This window comes from Lineus longissimus, chromosome 14 (genome assembly GCF_910592395.1).
Source record: "Lineus longissimus chromosome 14, tnLinLong1.2, whole genome shotgun sequence".
NCBI lineage: Eukaryota > Metazoa > Nemertea > Pilidiophora > Heteronemertea > Lineidae > Lineus > Lineus longissimus.
In genome coordinates, this window is record NC_088321.1 from 1,710,080 (window position 1) to 1,732,028 (window position 21,949).

Consider the following 21,949-nt stretch of genomic DNA (forward strand, 5'->3'; position numbering starts at 1 on the left):
GCGTATGGTTCTGAAGGTGTCTCTATGGCGAGTCCTTGGCGTAGAACATTTTCCGAGACATCCTGTATACATCCTGCATGGCAGATTACAATACCAGTGCAAGAAAGATACGTGTTGACATTGTCTCCATGCTCCCTTCATTAACTGGGCCAAAATGACCCTTTTCTGAGACATCCTGTATACCACTCGGCAGATCACAGCAGCACTGGCAAAAGAAGGATTGGTTGTGACAAGTATTGTAAGGAAAACAAGGATATCTTTCGAAGTATTGTTTATTTTTCTACAAATGATTTTCTCACAAATGCTTCACAAGTGGCTACACAACACCACCTAGACTCACATTACAACACATATATAGTTACTAGCTCTGCCACCAGGGGGCATGACATGTCTTGAGCTGCCTTCTGGAAATGCCAAGTGAACTCTGTGAGAGACAAGACCACAATTGATGTTTTAAGCCTTTTAGCAGTTCAATTGACAATGTTTGACCGCGACGCATCAAGTACTGCGTGGGGTTGTGAATCTGAAATTTTGATATGATATTCCGGAGAGTCGGGCAAGTAAATGGTGAAAAGTAAACTGGTAGTTGGCCATGGATATTTTTTGATTATCGACAAATTAGACAGACATTGATATTTCCACTCTTTTCAGCCACCTGGCAGAAAAATCTCAAAACACGCCTCCTATTACCCAATTAGCAAAATTCGAAATTAATTTTTTCATCAAATAATTTCTTTATATCTGTAGACTTGCCACAGCAAATATTTTTTCAATACCTCTCCAAATATGTACTTGAGAGTAAAAAACATGCACTCGTCTAATTGATAGGCCTCGACCCTCCAACCTATGAATATTCATTAGTGGTCTTGGCCACAACACCACAAAACCGTTCCCTCGCCCCCTGGTGGCAAAACCAATAACTAGTCGGTATAAGACAACATGTACAACTTGAATAAATGCAATAATCTTTAAAACCAGGCGTGTATCATACTCATTGGTAACCATGGCAACAACACACTGGCACCATCTATGGATTAAAATCTAAACTAATTTGCAAAATCCAATGCTTCGGATTGAAAAGAAGCGAGAATTTCTTCACCTCTTGGATAACGAATCATAGCAACAATACTCTAATAACACGAGTAACTAATTTACATTCTGTAACCATGGTAACCAATTAACATGAAAACGCACCTGGTGGTCATAGACGGAAACACTCACACACTGGGACAAATATTCACTACAGATACAATGCACTAGACTGCATTACAAGCATTGCACCAACACGGCACTAAAAGGCTATAATTGTCTAGCTTGAACAATTCTGGGATACTGTAGTGTCATCGATCTAAGATCAGTTTTGAATATTCAACTCAGGCGCTAAAACAAACACATGGTCGTTTGATGCCATTCAATGTGTTCAACTTGGGTCTACGACACCAACTTGTCAAAGGTCATGAGTATAGGGGTACTCTGAGTATAGGGGTACTCTGAGTATAGGGGTACTCTGAGTATAGGGGTACTCTGAGTAGTAGTAGGCCAACACTCAACTTATCTCGAGTTGAACATGCAAATGATTATTTGATGCCATTCAACTTGTTCACTTCGAGGAGCCTCATAGCAAAGTGGTTAACACTGCTCGCTACCCCGCAATAGGGCCCGGGTTCGATCCCCGGAGAGAACTCAGGATTGTATTTCTGGATGAACCGGCGTGGCTTTCAAGGAAATAGAATTCCTGGCCCTTCACAACAAGTTTGAGGCTCTGAGTCGAGGAGCCTCATGGCCTAGTGGTTAACACTGCTGGCTACCACGCAATAGGGCCCAGGTTCGATCCCGGGGAGAACCCAGGATTGTATTTCTGGATGAACCGGCGTGGCTTTCAAGGAAATAACATTTCTGGCTCCTTACAATACGTACAACGTATGAAATACGTGAGGGTCTGTCGGATGAGACTGATAGCCGTGGTCCCTTGTACCTGAGTGTCTATGCCAGGGCAAGTAAAAGATCCCACATAGGTTGACAGTAGCCTATAGTGGACTCCATGCCTCCGGCAAAAATCCAATAGGGTTACGACGCGGGTAATGATATGACGATAATATGATGATGAAGAGAGGGCCTAACAGAGTGTCAGCAGTTGAGAAAAGTACCGCTCTCTACAAAGCACATGACCATACCCAACACACCAAACTTACACAATCTATTATTTAACAATTTAAATCTTAAAGCATTCCTGCCAATTATCATTCAATTTTATCATCTATATCTTTAACGCATTCATGCTAACTATCGACCAATTTTATCATTTAACCCACTCCAAAAACATCTCCAGATCCTTAAAGGGAGTATGCCGTTCGTAATTACTTGTGGTCCAGTTAAATAGAAATGCACTAATACACAATGCCGTAGTGGAGTTATTGTGCATTCAAATTTGTTGAAACTTGGTATTCATATTATTTGTATATCAGTCTACACAACGGCAATGTTGAAATTCATATTTTGTACGTATTCACGCAATTAGAAATGTTCAACTTCAATTACAACTTTCAAATTTTTAATGAACGGCGTAGGCCTTTTAGATTGCTGAACAGGCCATGTTACTGTGCACATCTAACCTTAGCGATCCTATTATAGCCATTTTAGCGTGACAATGCGCTATCATTCCCGAAATTTCATTAGAAATAATGTCATGACGACCTGTGGTGATATCATAAATCGATACTGGGAATTCTGACATGATACAGGTGGAAGATTTCACCAACCAAAAACATGGATGGATTGAGTAAAGATTTTTGGCAAAGTACAACAAGAAATGTAATCGACAACATCTAACCAGCAGTCTTCTTCATGGAAGTCATTTATGATACGCACGTCTAACAAACTTTTTCACACAATTTGAAACTACAGTGGAACCTCTCTATTAGGGACACCCTCGGGACAGACAAGTGCTGTCCTTAATAGAGAGGTGTCTTGATTACAGAAGTCAAATTGAATGGAAACAACCAATTTGAAACCAAAACTAGTGTCCTTAATAGAGAGGTGTCCTGATTAGAGAGGTCAAATTGAATTGACACATTCTATTTGGGACAAAATCTAGTGTCCTTAATAGAGAGGTTGTCCTTAATAGAGAGGTGTCCGCTAAGGGAGGTTCTTCTGTAATATCTCAGACAGGATGTCAACTTTCCATGGCAATAGAACTCCAAAAGAAATGCACATTGTGCATTGCTAAATCTTACCACTTAACTCGCTGGTCAAACTTTGACGACCCGGACAGATTACTTGGTAAGATATCCCATTATCATTATCACTGAAATACAGTAGAACCTCTCTATTAAGGACACCCATGGGACTGACAAGTGCTGTCCTTAATAGAGAGGTGTCCTGATTAGAGAGGTCAAATTGAATGGAAACAACCAATTTGGGACCAAAACTAGTGTCCTTAATAGAGAGGTTGTCCTTAATAGAGAGGTCTCCGCTAAGGGAGGTTCCACTGTACTGGGACTGCCTTGTGACATCAATGTAATCTTTTCATTCCCCGTACTGCTTTCAGTTCGGATGAGTAAAACCAAAATAGAACCATACCTTTAATACACACATTGGCAACCATAAGAGTCAGAGTACACCAGGTTACCATGGAAACACACAATTTCAGTTGCTACGGCAACCGTTTGCACCATTCGGATAAGTAATGTTGAGTAAGTATGTTTGTACATGATTGTAACAAGTGCAATGTGTCATGTTTGTTATCGCCATGGCAACAAGGATAAAAACAACCACTTTCCCATAGTTGTCATAGTTGCTATGGTAACGAAATTCTGTATAAGAATTGAACCAAAATAGCTTGCACATCTTTCTCAAAGATACAAAACAACAACAACAGTTGCCATGGCAATGAATTTCCCTCATGATCAATGTGGGTAATCAATAGGGTCGCCATGGAAACAAAAGCTACGGAGTTTCCATGGCAACTGTACCTAGTTCTAAAGCAATCAGTGCAGTTGTCATGGAAGCAGTAGCCGTTCCCATGGAAACAGTCATCAGATATTTCCGTGTTCTAAATGAAATGTCCACCAAGGAAGCACATCATCACAACAAGAACTCTTATGTCAATATTACAACATAATTCTGGATTCATATTCAAACAGGTCGTCATGGTAACTTTATGCAATAGCAACCGTTACCACGGTAACTAGAGTCAATGTTAAGACGACGTTTCCGAACTAGAGTCCTGTGTGTTGTTTAGTTTCAGTTCATCGAGTTGATGTTGCGTCAGAGTTTCTGCCAGGTTATTCGTCGACTTAGTCAACGACTCGAGACAGAGGTTCGCGCGCCCGCGGTGGCGAGGATTCTTGTTGTCATAGGCGAGGGACCGCACGGTCTTGCAGAGCTGAACACACGAAGAGACGATACTCATGCAGGCACCTGAAACAGAGATTGAAAAAAATGCAATGGCTCATTCATCAAACGATAACATTTTAACATCTGAATTATATCTGTGAAGCTGAAAACGTGCGGATATTTTTAAAACAGATAGAAGCATTTTATAGCAAACGTTACAGCAAGTTGTATATTCACTTGAAATATCATAGAGTTTAGACAATGGGTGATATGAATAAAGACTAGCAAATGCTTTTATCTAAAACTCCATGTACATTTACACTAGGCCTTTATGTACAAAATTGAAGTAAAAGCATTTGCTAGCCTTTATTCATATCACCCAATGTGACCTGCCATTGGTGTGCCATCAATGAGCTACACACCTGTTCGAGTTTTTACTCGCGTTAAGTCCGTTCGGCCACCATTTAAATGGCGGCTTTTTGACCAAAATGAACACACTTCTGTCAAGATTTTTGAACTTCACCACGTATTTACGTGTTCTCATGTGATATATAAGAGGGGCAGCGGTAGCGCAGTGGAAGAGAGTCGGCCTCATGATCAGGAGGTTGTGGGTTCGACTCCCAGCCGAGTCACTGCTTAGTTCCCCTACTGGTCGAGTTCAAGTGAGCGCCTTCTGGTTGCTCCTTGAAACCCCTGATTGATTTCTGTGGAGACCGGGGTAATAATATGATATCCCAAAGCGCTTTGAGCGAGAACTATAGTGTCACGGAATTGCGCTATATAAAAGACTCATTATTATATAAGAGTAAGGCTGATTTTGATGGTGACCTGGCATCAACCGGCAACCGGCAACCGCATGCGGCAGATCAGACACAAAACTACAAAAAAGGGGGCATGTAATCATGATAAATTGGCTCTAGTTTTTTGTGCCAGATTTTATTTACTCACAGAGGAAGGAGGAGACTTTAGGATTGACATTCACTGCTGTGAGTAAGGAGCCTAATGGCCTAGTGGTTTACACTGCTGGCCACCACGCAATAGGGCCCGGGTTCGATCCTGGAGAGAATCCAGGATCATATGTCTGGATGAACCGGCGTGGCTTTCAAGGAACTAAAATTCCTGGCTCTTCACAGTCCTTTGAATGAGACTCAAAACCAAAACCGAGGTTCCTTGTACCTGGTGTCTATGCCAGGGCAGGTTACAGACCCCACCAAGTGAGAAACATGAGTAGCTTGCGTGGACTCTATCTCTCTCGCCAAAGTCGGACCAGTAGGCCAATAAACCCAATTGGCGCCTAACCGTAGTGGCACGCAGGATACGCTCATCCCGCCTTGGAGGAGGATTACTCCTAGGAGAATGACCCCTCCAAGTGCAGAGCGAACGCTAAAGAAGAAGAACTGCCGTGAATCGGCGCAAGTCTCCACACATGACAATAACTTACCAAGAATAGAACTCTGTATCGCTTTAGCTCCTGGCGAGACCGCAGCCGGCTCTCCGACAAACTCGGGCTCCGTCGCAAAGTTGACCAGCGCCGACGTGGACGCGACCAAGGCATCGCCGAAACCGCAACAACGTCTGTGAGATAACTCCGACGACTTTTGCTTAAAGCTCCGAATACTCGTCAACAAACAACTGGCATTCGACGTCATACTTTTCACGCACAATTTAAACTGTTCCGAGTCCGCCGAATCCTGGCACATATCCGAACCCAACCGACAACATTCCGTCAACACCGATAAATTCCGGCCAATTTCCGAACAGATTGTCACTAAAACGTGCGGCGTGAGTTCCTCGACCGACGATTGCTTTAAGCGGGCGCAGGCCAGTTCGATGTCGGCGCTAGCGCGGCAGAGTTTATATTTGTCGATTATACCGTTTGTCGGCGGCTGGCAGTCCGGTTTACAAGTCGTAACGAGGTACGCCGCGTGGCTGCAGCATTCGATTAGCGACACAACCAAGTCCGTCATCGAACCCATGTGGTCTATGATATCAGTCCATTTTGCCGTGATGCTGTGTAACTGTGTACTGATGGCGCTTATCAAAACGGACAACTCTTTTGTTTTCGTTATCACGATATCGCGACATTGCGAGAACGAGTTATGGAATAAGGCCAGCGCGTCCGACGTCACCGGGCGCAAGTCTATTTTTAGTAAGAGTAGATCGGCCAGCGTTTGGAGGCGCAAGTGGCTCCAGTCGCACGTCGACGCGACGTCGCGGGCGTACGAAGCGACGGCAGGTGTTGCATGCTGGGATATTCCCGGCGAGGCGGCAGTGAACATTGGGCCGGTGGATTCCGTCGTGACGTCTTTATTGCACACCATAACAACGAAGGGCGAGTCCGGGAAAATGGCGAAAATAATCCAGTTTTGGCTATTACTGAAAATTGGCACAAATGTGTGATTTATTCCATCAGCGTCCTTTGTTTGGCAAACAATGTGACGAGTTTTAAAATCCTAGCCAACGTTCACTTTAGACGAATTTTAAAAAACTTGCAAATCAGGTTTTTATTCCACGAAGCGGATTTTTTCAGGCAATGTATTTGGCAAGTTGATCCCTGCGTTATAAATCCTCTTTAACGTTTTTGGCAGATCTGGGTTTTTTAAATCCTGAGTGTTTGGCAGGATGTGGCTTTTTATGGCAGAAATTTAAAATCCTAGGCAATGATATCGAGTGGCAGTCCATCTATTGTCCCTTACTAATGTGACGTCTGTTCCCGACACCAAAACTGGAAATATAAAATCAAAAACATGTAAATGAAGATGCTTACAAAACTAAGATTAAAACCTCTCTATTAAGAACACCTGGACTGACAACTGACAAACATCTTGACTGACAAATGATGTCCTTTAAAGAGAGGTGTCCTGATCAGAGAGGTCAAATTGAATGGAAACAATCAATTTGGGACCAAAACTAGTGTCCTTAATAGAGAGGTATCCCGATTAGCGAGGTCAAATTGAATGGAAACAATCAATTTGGGACCAAAACTCATGTCCTTAATAGAGAGGTATCCTGATTAGAGAGGTCAAATTGAATGGAAACAACCAATTTTGGACCAAAACTAGTGTCCTTAATAGAGAGGGTGTCCTTAATAGAGAGGTTGTCCGCTAAGGGAGTTTCCACTGTAACAGTTATAATAATGCGTCACCGATAAATCTTCCAGTTTTCCACAACAAGAGAATTGCATCATCTTATCCAGCCTAGGTGTCACCAAGGGAGTGTCTCCCTGTGTTTGCGGGAAACACCGTACATCCTCAATCAAACCCTCAATTAGTCAAACAGCACTTGGCATCGCCCAAACACAAAATGCCACCATGCAGGTGTCAGTTGTCAATGAAGGCTGGTGAAATGATTACAGTAGTACCCCACTAGTATCAGTGACACTGTTCGAACTGAAATAGATATCCTTTTTAGAGAGGCGTCCTGATTGCAGAGGGCAAATTGAATGAAAATAACGTTTTTCCATTTGAAGTGAAATTTCCACAGAACTGTCCATAAACAATGTTGACCACAACTTTGTAATCACAATACTAAATTTCCTGGTTGATTCGTGGAGCCAATTACAGAAATGGGGACAGGTTTGGGGTTTTCATTGATCTTGTTATCAATTTTGATAAATACAGTGGAACCTCCCTTAGCGGACACAAGGACAACCTCTCTATTAAGGACACCAGTTTTGGTCCCAAATTGGTTGTTTCGATTCGATTTGACCTCTCTAATCAGGACACCTCTCTATAAAGGACAGCACTAGTCGGTCCCAAGGGTGACCTTGATAGAGAGGTTCTACTGTACAGTGGAACATCCCTTAGCGGACACCAGGACAACCTCTCTATTAAGGACACCAGTTTTTGTCCTAAATTGGTTGTTTCGATTCGATTTGACCTCTCTAATCAGGACACCTCTCTATTGAGGACACAAGTTTTGGTCCCAAATTGGTTGTTTCGATTCGATTTGACCTCTCTAATCAGGACACCTCTCTATTAAGGACAGCGCTTGTCAGTCCCGAGGGTGTCCTTAATAGAGAGGTTCTACTGTAGCAAGAGAAAGGAATGGTAACACAATACTATCATAAAATCATTGTTTTTGAGACAAACATTTAGAACCTGGTCACTCTCTGGTTCTTAACCACCAGGCTAGGCTCCGAGGGTGAAGCTCCTATGTTTTGAAAATTCTATTTAAAATGATTCAAACTTAGGCCTAGCAAATTACACTTACACATAGACATACAGTTGAACCTCTCTATCAAGGTCACCCTCGGGACCGACTAGTGCTGTCCTTTATAGAGAGGTGTCCTGATTAGAGAGGTCAAATTGAATGGAAGCCACCACTTTGCGACCAAAACTAGTGTCCTTAATAGAGAGGTTGTCCTTAAAAGAGAGGTGTCCGCTAAGAGGGGTTCCACTGTAATCCTATAACAAAAACAGGTGGTTTACTCGACTTTGAAGTTTGGGTGTAACGTTTTATGATTCACTGAGCATAGTACTAATCGTCTGTTGACCTCATCGATTACAGTGGAACCTCCCTTAGTGGACACCTCTCTATTAAGGACAACCTCTCTATTAATGACAACCTCTCTATTAAGGACACTAGTTTTGGTTCTAAATTGGTTATAAGTTTCCATTCAATTTGACCTCTATAACAGGACACCTCTCTACTAAGGACAGCACTTGTCAGTCCCGGGGGTGTCCTTATTAGAGAGGTTCTACTGTAAAGTTACACACACCAGCCAATTGACGTTAAGTCAAAGTCACCTAGAGTTAATCTTACAGAGCTACCAGGAAGATACTCCGCCCTATTGTATACGAGATCAATGATTTGTCTGGGTACTCGAGCTACCCATTCTTCAATACAAGGGCAATGTGGTTAATTGTGCAAAACATGTCAATGTATGAAAAAATTGGTGTCGCTTCTTTTCTCCACGATATATGAATATAAACGTCAAAGAAAGAAGTTTATGTGTCCAGTTATATTTGAATAACATTAGACACGGATGTTTGAAACGTTTTCTGTCCAATTTTTAAATGTGATTTATAACAAACAGTCTAAAATACTTTTCAAAAGAAATTGTGAATTCTCCTCGGCAGATTAACCCGTTAACTGCACAAGATGCCATATGTGACCCGTTCCAGCAAAACCAGTCGCATGTCCCTCTGAGCTTGGCAGGTTGAGACGGACTGTTTCTTCATTTCACTATTGTCTGCCTTTTGTGAAGTCTGACAACATCAATTTCTTCTATTATCTCCAGGTGTCATCCTAGGCTCATCTTATTAGCGACATGCGACTGGTTTTGCTAGAACGGGTCACATATGACGTCCTGGCCTAAAGGCTGTGCATTGCGTAAGACGTTATATGGCGTCCTATGTTTGTGACTCACCTAAGCCCAGGCAACACTCAGAAACTCGATGGGGAAACCCCTTAGATCGTCTGCACAGTGTAGTTTAGTTTCAGAACACTATGGCCGCCACTGGCACCAGTTTCTGAGGCCAGTGATCAGAATATGAACCTGAGTACCCTTAGTAGTGGTGTAATCTAATTAATTACGCAAAATGACGTGGTTAACAAATAAAAAATTACGCGGTTAACAGGTTAAAGGGGAGACCGACGTAGTTTGCCCGAGTATGCCAAATGAATCCAACCAACCGTCCGAGAGCAGTCATGGAATGGGATCCAAGTGAGAATCGATAGAGGAAGATACACGATGGCATGGACTGAAGCTGTCGATCGTCATGCAAGGATCAGCGGTTAGATGGAATCCTGCAGTGGCTAGCGACCAACGGGTCACACTGATAACGTTAAATTACCCTCCCTCTTAACTCAAAGGCTGTGGAGGACACTGAAGGGCAATGCAAGGACCATCAGTTATGGAAACCTGCAGAGGCTAGAGACCAAGTGATCGCAAAGATGACACACAACCTCCCTTAGTGGAACCTCCCTTAACGGACACCTCTCTACAAAGGCCAACCTCTCTACTAAGGCCAACCTCTCTACTAAGGACAACCTCTCTATATGGGACAACCTCTCTATTAAGGACAACCTCTCTACTAAGGACAACCTCTCTTATCAGGACAACTTCTCTATTGAGGACACTAGTTCTGGTCCCGAGGTGGTGGTTTCCATTCGATTTGACCTCTCTAATCAGGACACCTCTCTATCAAGGACAGCACTTGTCAGTCCCGACGGTGTCCTTAATAGAGAGGTTTTACTGAACTGCAATGCAAGGACGATTGGTAAGATGGAGACAGCAGAGTCTAGCGACCAGCTGTGGCATCAGATGATCACACAGATGACAAACCATTTTGCAACGCCACGGAAAACAAGAAAGTACTATTGATCATCTAACCAACACTACAGAAATTGACCAGCATGACCAATATGTCCCATGCCTACGGGTCAATACAATCGTCTAACATCTTCAAGACCACTTGACATGTTAAACAAATAGGACAATGTATGACTGAGAGACACACACAAAATTCACTTGTGATCTTTTGTACCACGCCCAACTCGTTATCAAAAATCCTGTACCTGAAGGATCTAGCATTTCCACAATTACCATGAGTGATAAAACCGTCCCTAATTGCACTGCTGGCAGCGATAAATCATCCTTGACCTGGACAACTGAAACACAGTTTAAAATGTTACGTGAAACTACATGTATGTCCAAGATTGACCATTGTTTTATTACAAAAAGACGCAGACGTCTGCTCAGAAAAAGTGCTGGCTGGGATACGCTGTTTTTGGTGTAAAGACTATCATTCTCAATCTCACCCTCAAAAAGCAAATTTTGCAGAGACGGTCATTTCTTCAATCAACAAATGGTCAAATGGTGTACCACGTTATCCTTATGGGCCTTTTCGAAGAGGTTTATTTTGGCACTGATCAGTCATGCGTTTCAACTGGAACGAAGGGTCACAGTAGCTTACGACATTGTCCGAGTCGGCTTAGGCCTTCTCGCATGTTCTGAGTGTGCGCATTTGTTGTGTTCGAGTGCTCTCATTTGTCTTCCTCGAAAAGGTCCATCAGACATGCACTGCAGCGCCCAATCATTGATACCAACCCAATATCCAATTCAACAGAGATTACCCCAAGCGTTGCATTCGCATCAATGCCTAGGTGGCGAGTGTCGTGCATGATAAAAACTTGATCGGTAAAAACTATCAAAACGGTAGTTGGTAATGATGGCGTTTAGGCGACGGCGCTTTCTGATACTATAGTGATCTAGGCAATGAGATAAACTGATATATTCATTAACCAATTTGATTTCAATTTTGCAATCTTACCAGTGTAGGCCTAGCAATGCCCATTTCACCTCTTGATATTATAACTCTCGAGCAAGGGGCCTAGCTTAAGCCATCCAACCTACCATATGATATCCAAAAAAACCAAAAAAACATGCAAAACGGAAGGAATCCCAATTTTGAATTTAGGACGCTCTCTCTCAAAACTGTGCATCTTACTGACACACTATCCCATCAATGAAGTGAACGCCCAACTCTATCTGATAAATGGAGTATTGTGTATAAGAACTACACACAAAAGCCTATTGTGTACGTTTTCAATGAGAATTTACAATGTAGTGGATTTACATACGCACATGTACATTTTATACAGAATCCGAAAAACGAAAAGCCGGCTTACCGCGGTAATCTTTCGACGAAATCAATGAAATACGGGCACCGATTTTTACGTGACTCCTAGGACAGCGTCTGCAGAGTATGTTCATTGTTTTCTTTGGGTGTTTTCCAAAATGCCATGAATAGTTTATGAGTAGTTTGCACGGAAAAACAATACAAATAGGTGTGGTCGAAATAGAAGATGTACGCAGCGCGCATGCGCTGGCGACTTTGGCAAAATTTCACGCGAGAAGTCGCGAGATTTTGAACCATGTCACTACGAATTATTTTTGTTTGCTGACACTTCGTAATATAAATCCAAACTAAAGTTTTGCAACTCTGCCAAGCCGCTCATAATATGTCAAATTTGAGTTCACCAATCCCTATAGAAAATTATGAAATATATTTTTTGTGATCAAAACTACATGTGTTGGCATGATTTAATATTTTCTATTTATAGCGCGGACTAATTTTATATCTGCCAAAATGCGAGCACATGGATTTGCAAAATGTGATTTCATGACCGCGGTGAGTGCCCCTGTTACGCCGTTTGACCCCAGCCGTCGATTCGACCAAAAAAGTTGGCACCTGATAGCGGCTCTTCTATCAGTGGGGGTATGCCATGTTTCGACGGGCTTTTCTTTCAGAGGGAGGTGATATTGACTTATACAGGGTGTCTCAAGAACATTGAGTTACTGTATACCATATCATGATATATCTGGGCTTATATTAATATCTGGGGATGTTTGGCACTCGCTAAACACAAAAAGGGCGTACTTGGCCATGGAGGTATTAATAATACCTCCATGACTTGGCTAATTACTAATCCCATGGAGGTATTATTCTTGCTAATCCGAAGACTAACTTAAAAAGCCTTTATTACTTCGGGATTTTAGAAACTTAGTGGGAAGGGCACTGTGCATGTTGCTCGAGCGAAACCCGCTTTTAATACAAAATTCAAATTCAAATTCAAATTACATTTATTGAACCTTATAAAAATGCATCTATTTCGGTTGAAAATACAAGGATGCAAGCATGGTGAGATGGTTGCTCAGCCTAAGGCAGTTGTAGGCCCTGGTGTGCATGTCATCTATGATGATCTAGAGCACTGCAGTGAAATGTTAGGTCAGTCCAAGACCGACCTACCAATCTACTGGTCTTCGGTCCGTAACGTCGAAAATTACATACACCCGTTGAATTTCTCACATAGTCACTGGCAATAATAGGGAGTTTTCGCAAAGAAACGTAAACGCCTATCTCATTGTCAGACTCGACGGGATTTAAAATCCCGCGACAACGCAAAGAAGAGCGTCACATGACATACACGTGATCACATGAATATACATCCGGGACTTGCAAGCTGCAAATCGACGGCTGGTGCCAACTCAAAGCAATCCCAGAAAACGGGGCACTCACCGGTCCCATGGTCATGAAATCACATTTTGCACTGCTTCCGGAAAAACATCGAAACTTCCGGCGTCGGTAGCTTTCTGCTAACATTTTCGTGAAATAACCTCGTATTTCTTCCAAATTACTCTTTGAAACTCGGTAAACACATGATCTTATTGTTATTCCATATCAACAGTATATGTAAACATGGTCTTTATTTTAAAAGATGGCACGATTGATTCACAATCGTATCTTTTGTTGCCAAAAAATTGTCAAAAACATGAAAAAACAGTAACACTGAAAAACTCCTTGGAAAAACTCCATCATTCATCGTTCTTGAGACTTGACATTGACATTGTCTTTCGACAATAATAGGGGCCTACGTGTCACTTGCATTGTGTATGTATCAAACGACCTACACTAGACAGATGCAGGCCTTTTTCTGGTAGAGTCTGCGGTTTGCTCTGCGCACAGGTCAGGTAGGCCTTTTCAAAGAAAAAAAATCGAACGTTGCCTGTGAAAAACGATGAAAAGGGTTCTTTCAAAATGGCCGAAATTTATCGCAGGGTGTCTATAGCCGTTGGGCAATGAATCAGGACACCTCTCCTTTAAGGACAGCACTTCTTGTCAGTCACAAGGGTGTGCTTAATAATAGAGAGGTTCTGCTGCATGTAGTTTATGATAGGAATAAGACTTTAGCCAACACAATTCATCACCTCTGCTTTCTTTCAGGGAATGTCCCTGGTTGACCTTGGGAAGCGACTGCTACATGCTTCGCGTCTCGGTGATGTGGACGATGTACGAACCCTCATGGCTAATGGCGCACCTTTTACGACCGATTGGGTAAGAATATCAGATAATCGAGAAGTGGTCTGTAGTGTGGATAGATGGTTAGCAAAAATTACTTGAAAGCTAGTTTTCTAATTGAGTAATTAAGTAAAATTAAGTAAAAATTTTCAAATTTAGATCTAAATTTCATTTTAGTCTAATTGATTAGTTAATTAAGTTTTATTTGGTAAATTAAACTAATGAATCCAATTAATTAATTAATTACCGTCAATTTTCTCGCTTGGAAGATAATTAGTTAATTTTCCATCCATTTAATTACCAACACCTGTGTTAACTTTCCAGCTCGGTACATCACCGTTGCACTTTGCCTCGAACAACGGCCACCGAGGGACGGCCGAGGTTCTCCTACGGTCGGGAATAAGCCGCGACGCTAGGACCAAGGTTGATAGGACGCCGTTACACGTTGCCTCACAGGAGGGCAACCTGGATATTGTGGAGCTCCTGCTGGGGCATGGCGCTGATGTCGAAGCTAAGGACATGGTGAGTGAAAATCGGCAGACGTTTCATTTGCATAGTTCTCACACCGTTCATTAACCATTCAAAAGTTCATTCTGACTGCAACGGCTCCAGAAAAAAAGGCCCGATATTCCAGCATGGGAGATTTGAGTACCCACCATTTGCACTGGGGTTTCACGCCATTGTTTTTAAAAATGACGTTGGACAAACTCCTTACGATCTTTTGCAAGTAGTGTCATCACGACGCGTCGTGTTGGACACGCATTTAGCATTGTGGCTGCACAAAATCATCATTTTCTGGAGCGGTTGTGGTTGGAATGAACTTTTGAATGGTTTAAAATGCAGGGACATGCTGTACCGCTCAATTTGAGGTAGGTTTGATGAAAATCGAAAAGCAATTGTGAAAATGAGAGCGATTTTCAAGATATCTGAACCACACTATTAGGAGATAGGAGAGGGACAAACTTATCGAAGGGATAATTTGCCAGGAGCTTTATTATTATTATGTATCTTTATTCATGTAATAATCGATTACATTGTGGTGTGTGTATAACAAAAGAACAGAAGGTGATAAAAAGATTAACAAATACCGTACATACGTAACATAATTTGTATGTTTACAATATGCCTCAAAAAACCGGCGGAGGACGGCCGCAGAAATCAGAGCCATCCCCCAGTCACCATAAGATAGTGCTTATGAGATCTAGTGTGTGCACAGGAAGTCTAGAATGACATTTACCCTTGCTTTATCATCAGTGTCCATACTGTCCCTTGGTCCCAAGAAGTCCCTGATCGCTGCGGCTCTCCTTGAAATTTCATCTCGTGGTTTGACAGGCTCTGGTTTACCTCTAGCCACAAAATCCTACCTAGGAATGTTGTATGATTGTGCCATTAAACTGAGAGATTTGGAGACATCTGAGTTACTCCCGCCCTTAATCAATTTGTAAGATAATTTTACATACGTATTTCGCTGCGTATAAAACGCACCGGGGTATAAAGCGCACCCATTGAGTCCGTAGACAAAATCCAGACATAAGGCGCACCTACGTATAACACGCAGTACATTTTACATACTACTGAGATGCCCCCTGCCTATCTTTCCTTCGTAAAAGCCTCGCTTTGATGTTAAATCATGGCGGCACACGATCAGCTGATTTATCGATTTGGATTTATCTCGCATCTACGCTCTGAATATTGCCGCTAAGGACCCTCAAAAACATTTATAGAAGTAACTGAAATGATAATGAGGATACTAATGTGTATTGCGTACAGAACAGGCGAGTTAGCATCGGTGAACTATGCAAAGTGCATCGATATTCCCGATTTTTCTTTCGTGCAAAAATATAAAATGCGCCGACTTGGTTGCGAGCCAAAAAAGCCGTCAAAAGAAATGAGTTGATGGAAAAAATCTTGTGATCATTCGGTGGCTTCCTAGGGCTAGGCCATAGATAACACGCACCTTCGTATAACGCGCACCCCCCGATTTTAGGGCTTTCTTGGGTCAAAAAGCTGCGCCTTATACGCAGCAAAATACGGTAGATGTTTTCTGAGAGTGAAGCTCGCATTAGGAAATTAAGATGTGTTCAAGATGTGTTTAATCTTTCAGCTCAAAATGACGCCACTACACTGGGCGGTCGAACGAGGCCACACCGAGGTTGTACAAGCGTTGGTAAACAAAGGCGCTGACGTCAATTGTGAGGACAAGGTAACGACGTCAAATCTTTAGGCGGAGTTAAATCAGTGTACCGGTAGATTATTTTGAGAAAACAGTGAACCTCTCTTAGCGGACACCTCTCTATTAAGGACAACCTCTCTATCAAGGACAACCTCTCTATTAAGGACACCTCTCTATTAAGGACAACCTCTCTATTAAGGACAACCTCTCTATTAAGGACACTAGTTTTAGTCCCAAATTGGTTGTTTCCACTCAATTTGACCTCTCTAATCAGGACACCTCTCTTTTAAGGACAGCACTTGTCAGTCCCGGAGGTGTCCTTAATAGAGAGGTCCTACTGTAATTAGAAGTAAGGGTTCTCCACAATAAACCGCTCAGAAAGTACTAAGCGAGAACTTTCAATGCATTGTGAAGTGATTAATGTTGTTATTTTGAAAACACTTTATCGACGACAAAATTCATTATGTAAACTTTGTATATACATGCCCCCCCCTTGACGTCGGTGTTTTGCACATTTGGGAAGACTTCGTAAATTATTCTCTCGATCTTTTTCAGTTCGAGCGCACCGCCATCCACATAGCGGTAGCCAATGACAGGATAGACGTGATAACCTTGCTGCAGGCGGTGGCCAGCCACCAGGACCCAATCACACCGCTGACGATCGCGTCCCTGGAGGATCAGACGCAGGAGGTGACGACGGAGGTGCTCGAGACTCAGCCAATCATGGTCAGTGCGGAAAGCTTGTCAGGTGAGGATGTAACTCATGACAAGGAAATGAAATCTTTCATTACAAAACGAGGCACAGTGGACCTCTCTTAGCGGACACCTCAGTAATAAGGACATCCTCTCTATAAAGACACTGAGCGGCGTGGTCTAGTGGTTAAGGTCTTGGACTCATAATCCGAAGATCGCCCTATAAATGACAACTGCAAAAAAATATCAAAATGCTTCTTTGCGGCATAGTCCCTTTAACACTTGACACTACTTTGTAGTATAGCTCCTTTAACATTACCATTGTTGTATAGTCCCTTTAACGCTAGCTGTTGTCGGTACTGAATGTCGTATGATTCTGTCGCTTTACAGATGGGGACCAGAGCAGCACGTCCGTTTTAGCAACCTTAGCAGCACTAGCGGAGGCTACAGCCCCACTTAGCACATCCACAAGTAAGTAGAGCTATCCTGCTTAGCCAGGGGTTTGGCTAGCCTTTTGGTCTTGGAGGTGAGGTGGGGGGGGGGGGCAACTTGCCCTATTGGGGAAAAAAAACCTTTTGAAATTTTGCACCCAAAATCAGGAAATTCTTCTTCTTCTTCTTCTTCTTCAGCGTTCGCTCTGCACTTGGAGGGGTCATTCTCCTAGGAGTAATCCTCCTCCAAGGCGGGATGAGCGTATCCTGCGTGCCACTACGGTTAGGCGCCAATTGGGTTTATTGGCCTAGTGGGCCGACTTTGGCGAGAGAGATAGAGTCCACGCAAGCTACTCATGTTTCTCCCTTGGTGGGGTCTTTAACCTGCCCTGGCATAGACACCAGGTACAAGGAACCTCGGTTTTGAGTCTCATTCGAAGGACTGTGGGGGGGGGGGGCAACTTGCCCTATTGGGGAAAATAACCTCTTGAAATTTTGCACCCAAAATCAGGAAATGAGAATGTTCATTTTCACCGCCCGAGAAAATGTAAAATGTAGGTCGAAACGATAGTCGTCAAAATTCCTTTGTCAATTTCTGATTTCTGTTTCAGCCACGACGTCAGCCGATGCGCTACATTGGTTGGATTCCCAGGGCATCGCCACAATATCCATAGATGAGACGAGGATACAGAATGTGGTGTCGTCAGCTTTAGAGAGTGGCCAGCAGTTCACGCTGACAGGTACTGTAAACACGGAATAGTCGCGTCCATTTTCACGGTAGAATAAGCCCAAATTGAGGAAAGCAGGTTTCCTCCAAGCGATCTGGTTGCCTGGCTAATTCATTTATTGGAAGATACATGTAACAGATCAAAACCCGACTCATCATTTTCTGTGGCAGTATTACATATGGAGCAAAATACAACTACAGTAAAACCTCTCTATTAAGGACACCCTTGGGACTGACAATTTGAATGAAAACGACAGGTTTGGGACCGAAACCAGTGTCCTTATAAGAGAGGGTGTCCTTAATAGAGAGGTTGTCCTTAATAGAGAGGTTGTCCTTAATAGAGAGGTGTCCGCTATGAGAGGTTCCACTGTAATTAGTACGCCCATAATCATTATTGTAAACACCCAAAGTTTGCAAATAACTGCGATCTGTAAAAATAGAACTGCTACAATCTTTTCTGGTGACATTTAAAATGTTGGACTCAAGGACGAAAGTCAGGAAACATTACGATTGGTATCGAGGGCACGATAAAGTTGGGGTGCACAGTATCTCGTATCTTTCTTTGCAGAGGCTGGAAAACTCGCGCTGAACTTTGTGAAGAAGCAGTCCAACGAGGTGACAGAAGAGGTCATCATACAGGACACGGAGGTCGAACACCCCATGGAGACCGTCATCCAGGACAACGATGACGAGCAGCGCGTCATCGCCATAGTGACGGATCAGGACAAGGTCAGTCGATAAATCAATTAATCAATCAAATTTGTATACTGGGTTGACTGGTTCAAGCCTGCTGAAGAGCACTTGTATCACAGGACGTTCCAAAATTTGCAAATTTGAAAAAGGCTTTAGTTGACAATGCGACTGCCACTGATAAACAAAAGTGTGCTTTTGGCCAGAGTCCTCTATCAAAACTTGTGTACATTACATGTACATTGTTGTGCATACGTTTTGGTAAAAAAAGTACACCTTGGACCAATCAATCTGCACAAAATTTTATATATGTCAAGAAGAACCCTTTGCCAATAGCATAATAAAGTTTTTAAAAATTCCAATACCGATTGCCTGAGAAAAAAAGATTTCCGTACACCATATCCATCAAAAGGTCACTGGCGCATTGATATGGCCCTGTCAAAGTACAAGTTCTAAACTGACCAGTGAGACCACATTTTCTTAAATATATTATCAAAAAGCATATTTCTGTGATGGCCTGACTCTGTAGATTAAGAATCAACCACAGATTGAGAATTAATTCCACTTTGGTCCATCCCAGCCATGTATTTACCACAACTTGACATTTTGATAAGCTCTATGTGACTGTGCCACACTTCCGGTCGTGGATGAATACAGGTCTCTGCCCTTTTATCATTTTTGTTTTGTTTTCTTTCAAGGAGGGGAGCGGGGACCTCGTGGTCGCTATGACAGAGGAGAAGGAGGAGGAACCAGGCACCAAGAGACTCCGGATCGACGAGGGGGAAGATGGCGTCCAGTATATAGAGGTGAGTTGAGGTGTTTTGGGATGAGGTACAGTGGAACCTCCCTCAGCGGACACCTCTCTATTAAGGACAACCTCTCTATTAAGGACAACCTCTCTATTAAGGACAACCTCTCTATTAAGGACAACCTCTCTATTAAGGACAACCTCTCTATTAAGGACAACCTCTCTATTAAGGACAACCTCTCTATTAAGGACAACCTCTCTATTAAGGACAACCTCTCTATTAAAGACAACCTCTCTATTAAGGACACTAGTTTTGGTCCCAAATTGGTTGTTTCCATTGAATTTGACCTCTCTAATCAGGACACCTCTCTATAAAGGACAACCTCTCCATTAAGGACACTAGTTTTGCTGCCAAATTCGTTGTTCCCATTCAATTTGACCTCTCTAACCAGGACACCTCTCTATTAAGGACAGCACTTGTCAGTCCCATGGGTGTCCTTATTTTATTTATTTTTTCGAAGCATTTTAATCGATTTTCGTTTCTCCAGATTCACTCGAACTTCGACGCGATGGGCCCCGAGGAACTGAAGCGCCACCTTGAGGCCATACAGAAAGAGGCTAAGCAGTACAAACAGCAGTTGATACAGAAAGAACAGGAGGCCGAGGGCTACAAGAGGAAACTAACGGAGTTGTCGAAAAAGGACGATAGTTCGTGAGGTTGTGGGAGATTGAGATATCGGTTCTGGACGATTCGGGCCTCGTTTTGGGGCAGCGGCAAAATTTGCAGTACAGGTGTACATAGTCGGATTTAATAGTAATCTGAAAGTTGGTCTGTTGACCTTCGTAAGTCTCTGTGTTCAGGTTGATCAGGAGTGAAATTATTGGGGCTTATACCCATGTGTCTGACCCCCCCCCCACGGGTGAATCTGACCCTTGGATGGAGAGGAGGGAGGGGGTTAATTTGACCTTCTCCACTTCTGCATTAAAGGGAACTGGAACCGCCGAGCGATTTATTCCACTTTTCGACTTTCACCGCCCGAGAAAGTCAAACTTCCAACTTTCTATTCGAGTTCAGATTTGTAGCTCCGCCCCCAGTGCCCGAGCATGCGCAGTTCAATTTGTTATTATTGAGAATCATGTGAGAATCACGTGAGTCATGCGATCTTTCATTCATGAGTTTTCGTAGTAAATTCCATAGTAGTGACGTCACTGAATGATTGACAGCTAGGCGCCATGTTTCATTCATGCCTCGTTCTGATCACCCGATACGCGGGAAATGAAAACGAGGTCATACGAACTGGCTTGGCGGTATCAGTTCCCATTAAGCATGTGTCTGACTTAAATAAAACTCACAGCAAAAATAAGATGGGTAATCCCCCTTTCTATTCTATGAATAGATTCGTGGAAAACATCGAGAGTTTTTTCTTTTTTCTCGCAATTAAGACTTGATATGGTTTTTCGCTACAGTGACGATCTCGCGTGAAAGTGGTAAAAAAACCGTCATAATCTTAAAATTCTGTATGTCGGATTTGCACTGCCACTATTGATAAATTGTGTAAATAAACCTTTTGAAATAAAATATTTTGTGAATCAGAAATGTCAGTTAACTTATTCTTTCCCCTCTCCCAGTCCATTCTGAACCATCAGAGTTAATCGGTCCGTTACCACCCCTCTGAGGCTTGAGGGTCAAGATGATCCCAGCCTAGACTACCCGTCCATCAGAAAGGAAATTTCATTATGAAAGTCCCCAGGCCTGACAAAGACCTGTGAAAAAAAGATCAATAAGTGACATAGTGAGGTTGAGCAAATTTTGCATGTGTTACAGTATGCACGATTGTGACATTCCTTCTATCGAAGAACAGGAGGTGTCCTGCACTGCACACGAAAGTCATGGACGAGCCCTTTGTTCCGTTATCGTCACAACGGAGATATCCTGTGTCTCATTCATCATCATTCATCATCATTACTGGCGTCGTAACCCTATTGGATTTTTACCGGAGGTATGGAGTCCACTATAGGCTACTGTCCACCTATGTGGGATCTTTTACTTGTCCTGGCTTAGACACTCGGGTTCAAGGGACCACGGCTTTTAGTCTCATCCGACAGACCCTCGACTATTTCATACATTGTAGGTTTTGTGAAGAGCCAGGAATTGTAGTTCCTTGAAAGCCGGTTCATTCAGAAATACAATCCTGGGTTCTCCCCGGGATCGAACCCGGGCCCTATTGCGTGGTAGCCAGCAGTGTTAACCACTAGGCTATGGGGCTCCTATACAATCCTGGGTTCTCCCCGGGATCGAACCCGGGCCCTATTGCGTGGTAGCCAGCAGTGTTAACCACTAGGCTA

The 21,949-nt window shown here is 42.9% G+C and overlaps 2 protein-coding genes across 5 annotated transcripts; one reads left to right on the forward strand and one right to left on the reverse strand.

The window, feature by feature from the left end:
- Nucleotides 1-256: 256 nt before the first annotated feature.
- Nucleotides 257-12,148, reverse strand: LOC135498765 (talin rod domain-containing protein 1-like). Of its 4 annotated transcripts, none has more exons than XM_064789178.1 (3): nt 11,971-12,148; nt 5,777-7,060; nt 257-4,419 (listed from the first exon to the last, which is right to left on the reverse strand). In XM_064789178.1, the coding sequence occupies exons 2-3, from the start codon at nt 6,654-6,656 to the stop codon at nt 4,199-4,201; spliced, it is 1,101 nt and encodes a 366-aa protein (XP_064645248.1). In that variant the 5' UTR covers nt 6,657-7,060; nt 11,971-12,148; the 3' UTR covers nt 257-4,198. The 4 variants fall into 4 exon arrangements, with proteins under 4 accessions (XP_064645248.1, XP_064645249.1, XP_064645251.1 ...); XM_064789179.1 differs by lacking the exon at nt 11,971-12,148 and adding an exon at nt 11,696-11,804; XM_064789181.1 differs by lacking the exon at nt 11,971-12,148 and adding an exon at nt 10,858-10,931.
- A 1,242-nt stretch (nt 12,149-13,390) lies between these two features.
- On the forward strand, nt 13,391-21,194 carry LOC135499067 (GA-binding protein subunit beta-1-like). The gene is made up of 10 exons (XM_064789706.1): nt 13,391-13,493; nt 14,067-14,177; nt 14,466-14,663; nt 16,246-16,344; nt 16,870-17,062; nt 17,398-17,478; nt 18,050-18,178; nt 18,734-18,894; nt 19,554-19,661; nt 20,152-21,194. Exons 2-10 carry the CDS (start codon nt 14,070-14,072, stop codon nt 20,317-20,319), a joined length of 1,245 nt encoding a protein of 414 aa, XP_064645776.1. The 5' UTR covers nt 13,391-13,493; nt 14,067-14,069; the 3' UTR covers nt 20,320-21,194.
- Nucleotides 21,195-21,949: the final 755 nt, after the last annotated feature.

Excerpts from the sequence above, each read along its gene's own strand:
- LOC135498765 (XM_064789178.1), bottom strand. The coding sequence starts at position 6,656 with ATGGTGTGCAATAAAGACGTCACGACGGAATCCACCGGCCCAATGTTC. Across the intron at positions 4,420-5,776 it reads GATACAGAGTTCTATTCTTG|GTGCCTGCATGAGTATCGTC; the intron begins GTAAGTTATTGT and ends TCTCTGTTTCAG.
- LOC135499067 (XM_064789706.1), top strand. The coding sequence starts at position 14,070 with ATGTCCCTGGTTGACCTTGGGAAGCGACTGCTACATGCTTCGCGTCTC. Across the intron at positions 14,178-14,465 it reads CACCTTTTACGACCGATTGG|CTCGGTACATCACCGTTGCA; the intron begins GTAAGAATATCA and ends TTAACTTTCCAG. Across the intron at positions 19,662-20,151 it reads ATGGCGTCCAGTATATAGAG|ATTCACTCGAACTTCGACGC; the intron begins GTGAGTTGAGGT and ends TCGTTTCTCCAG.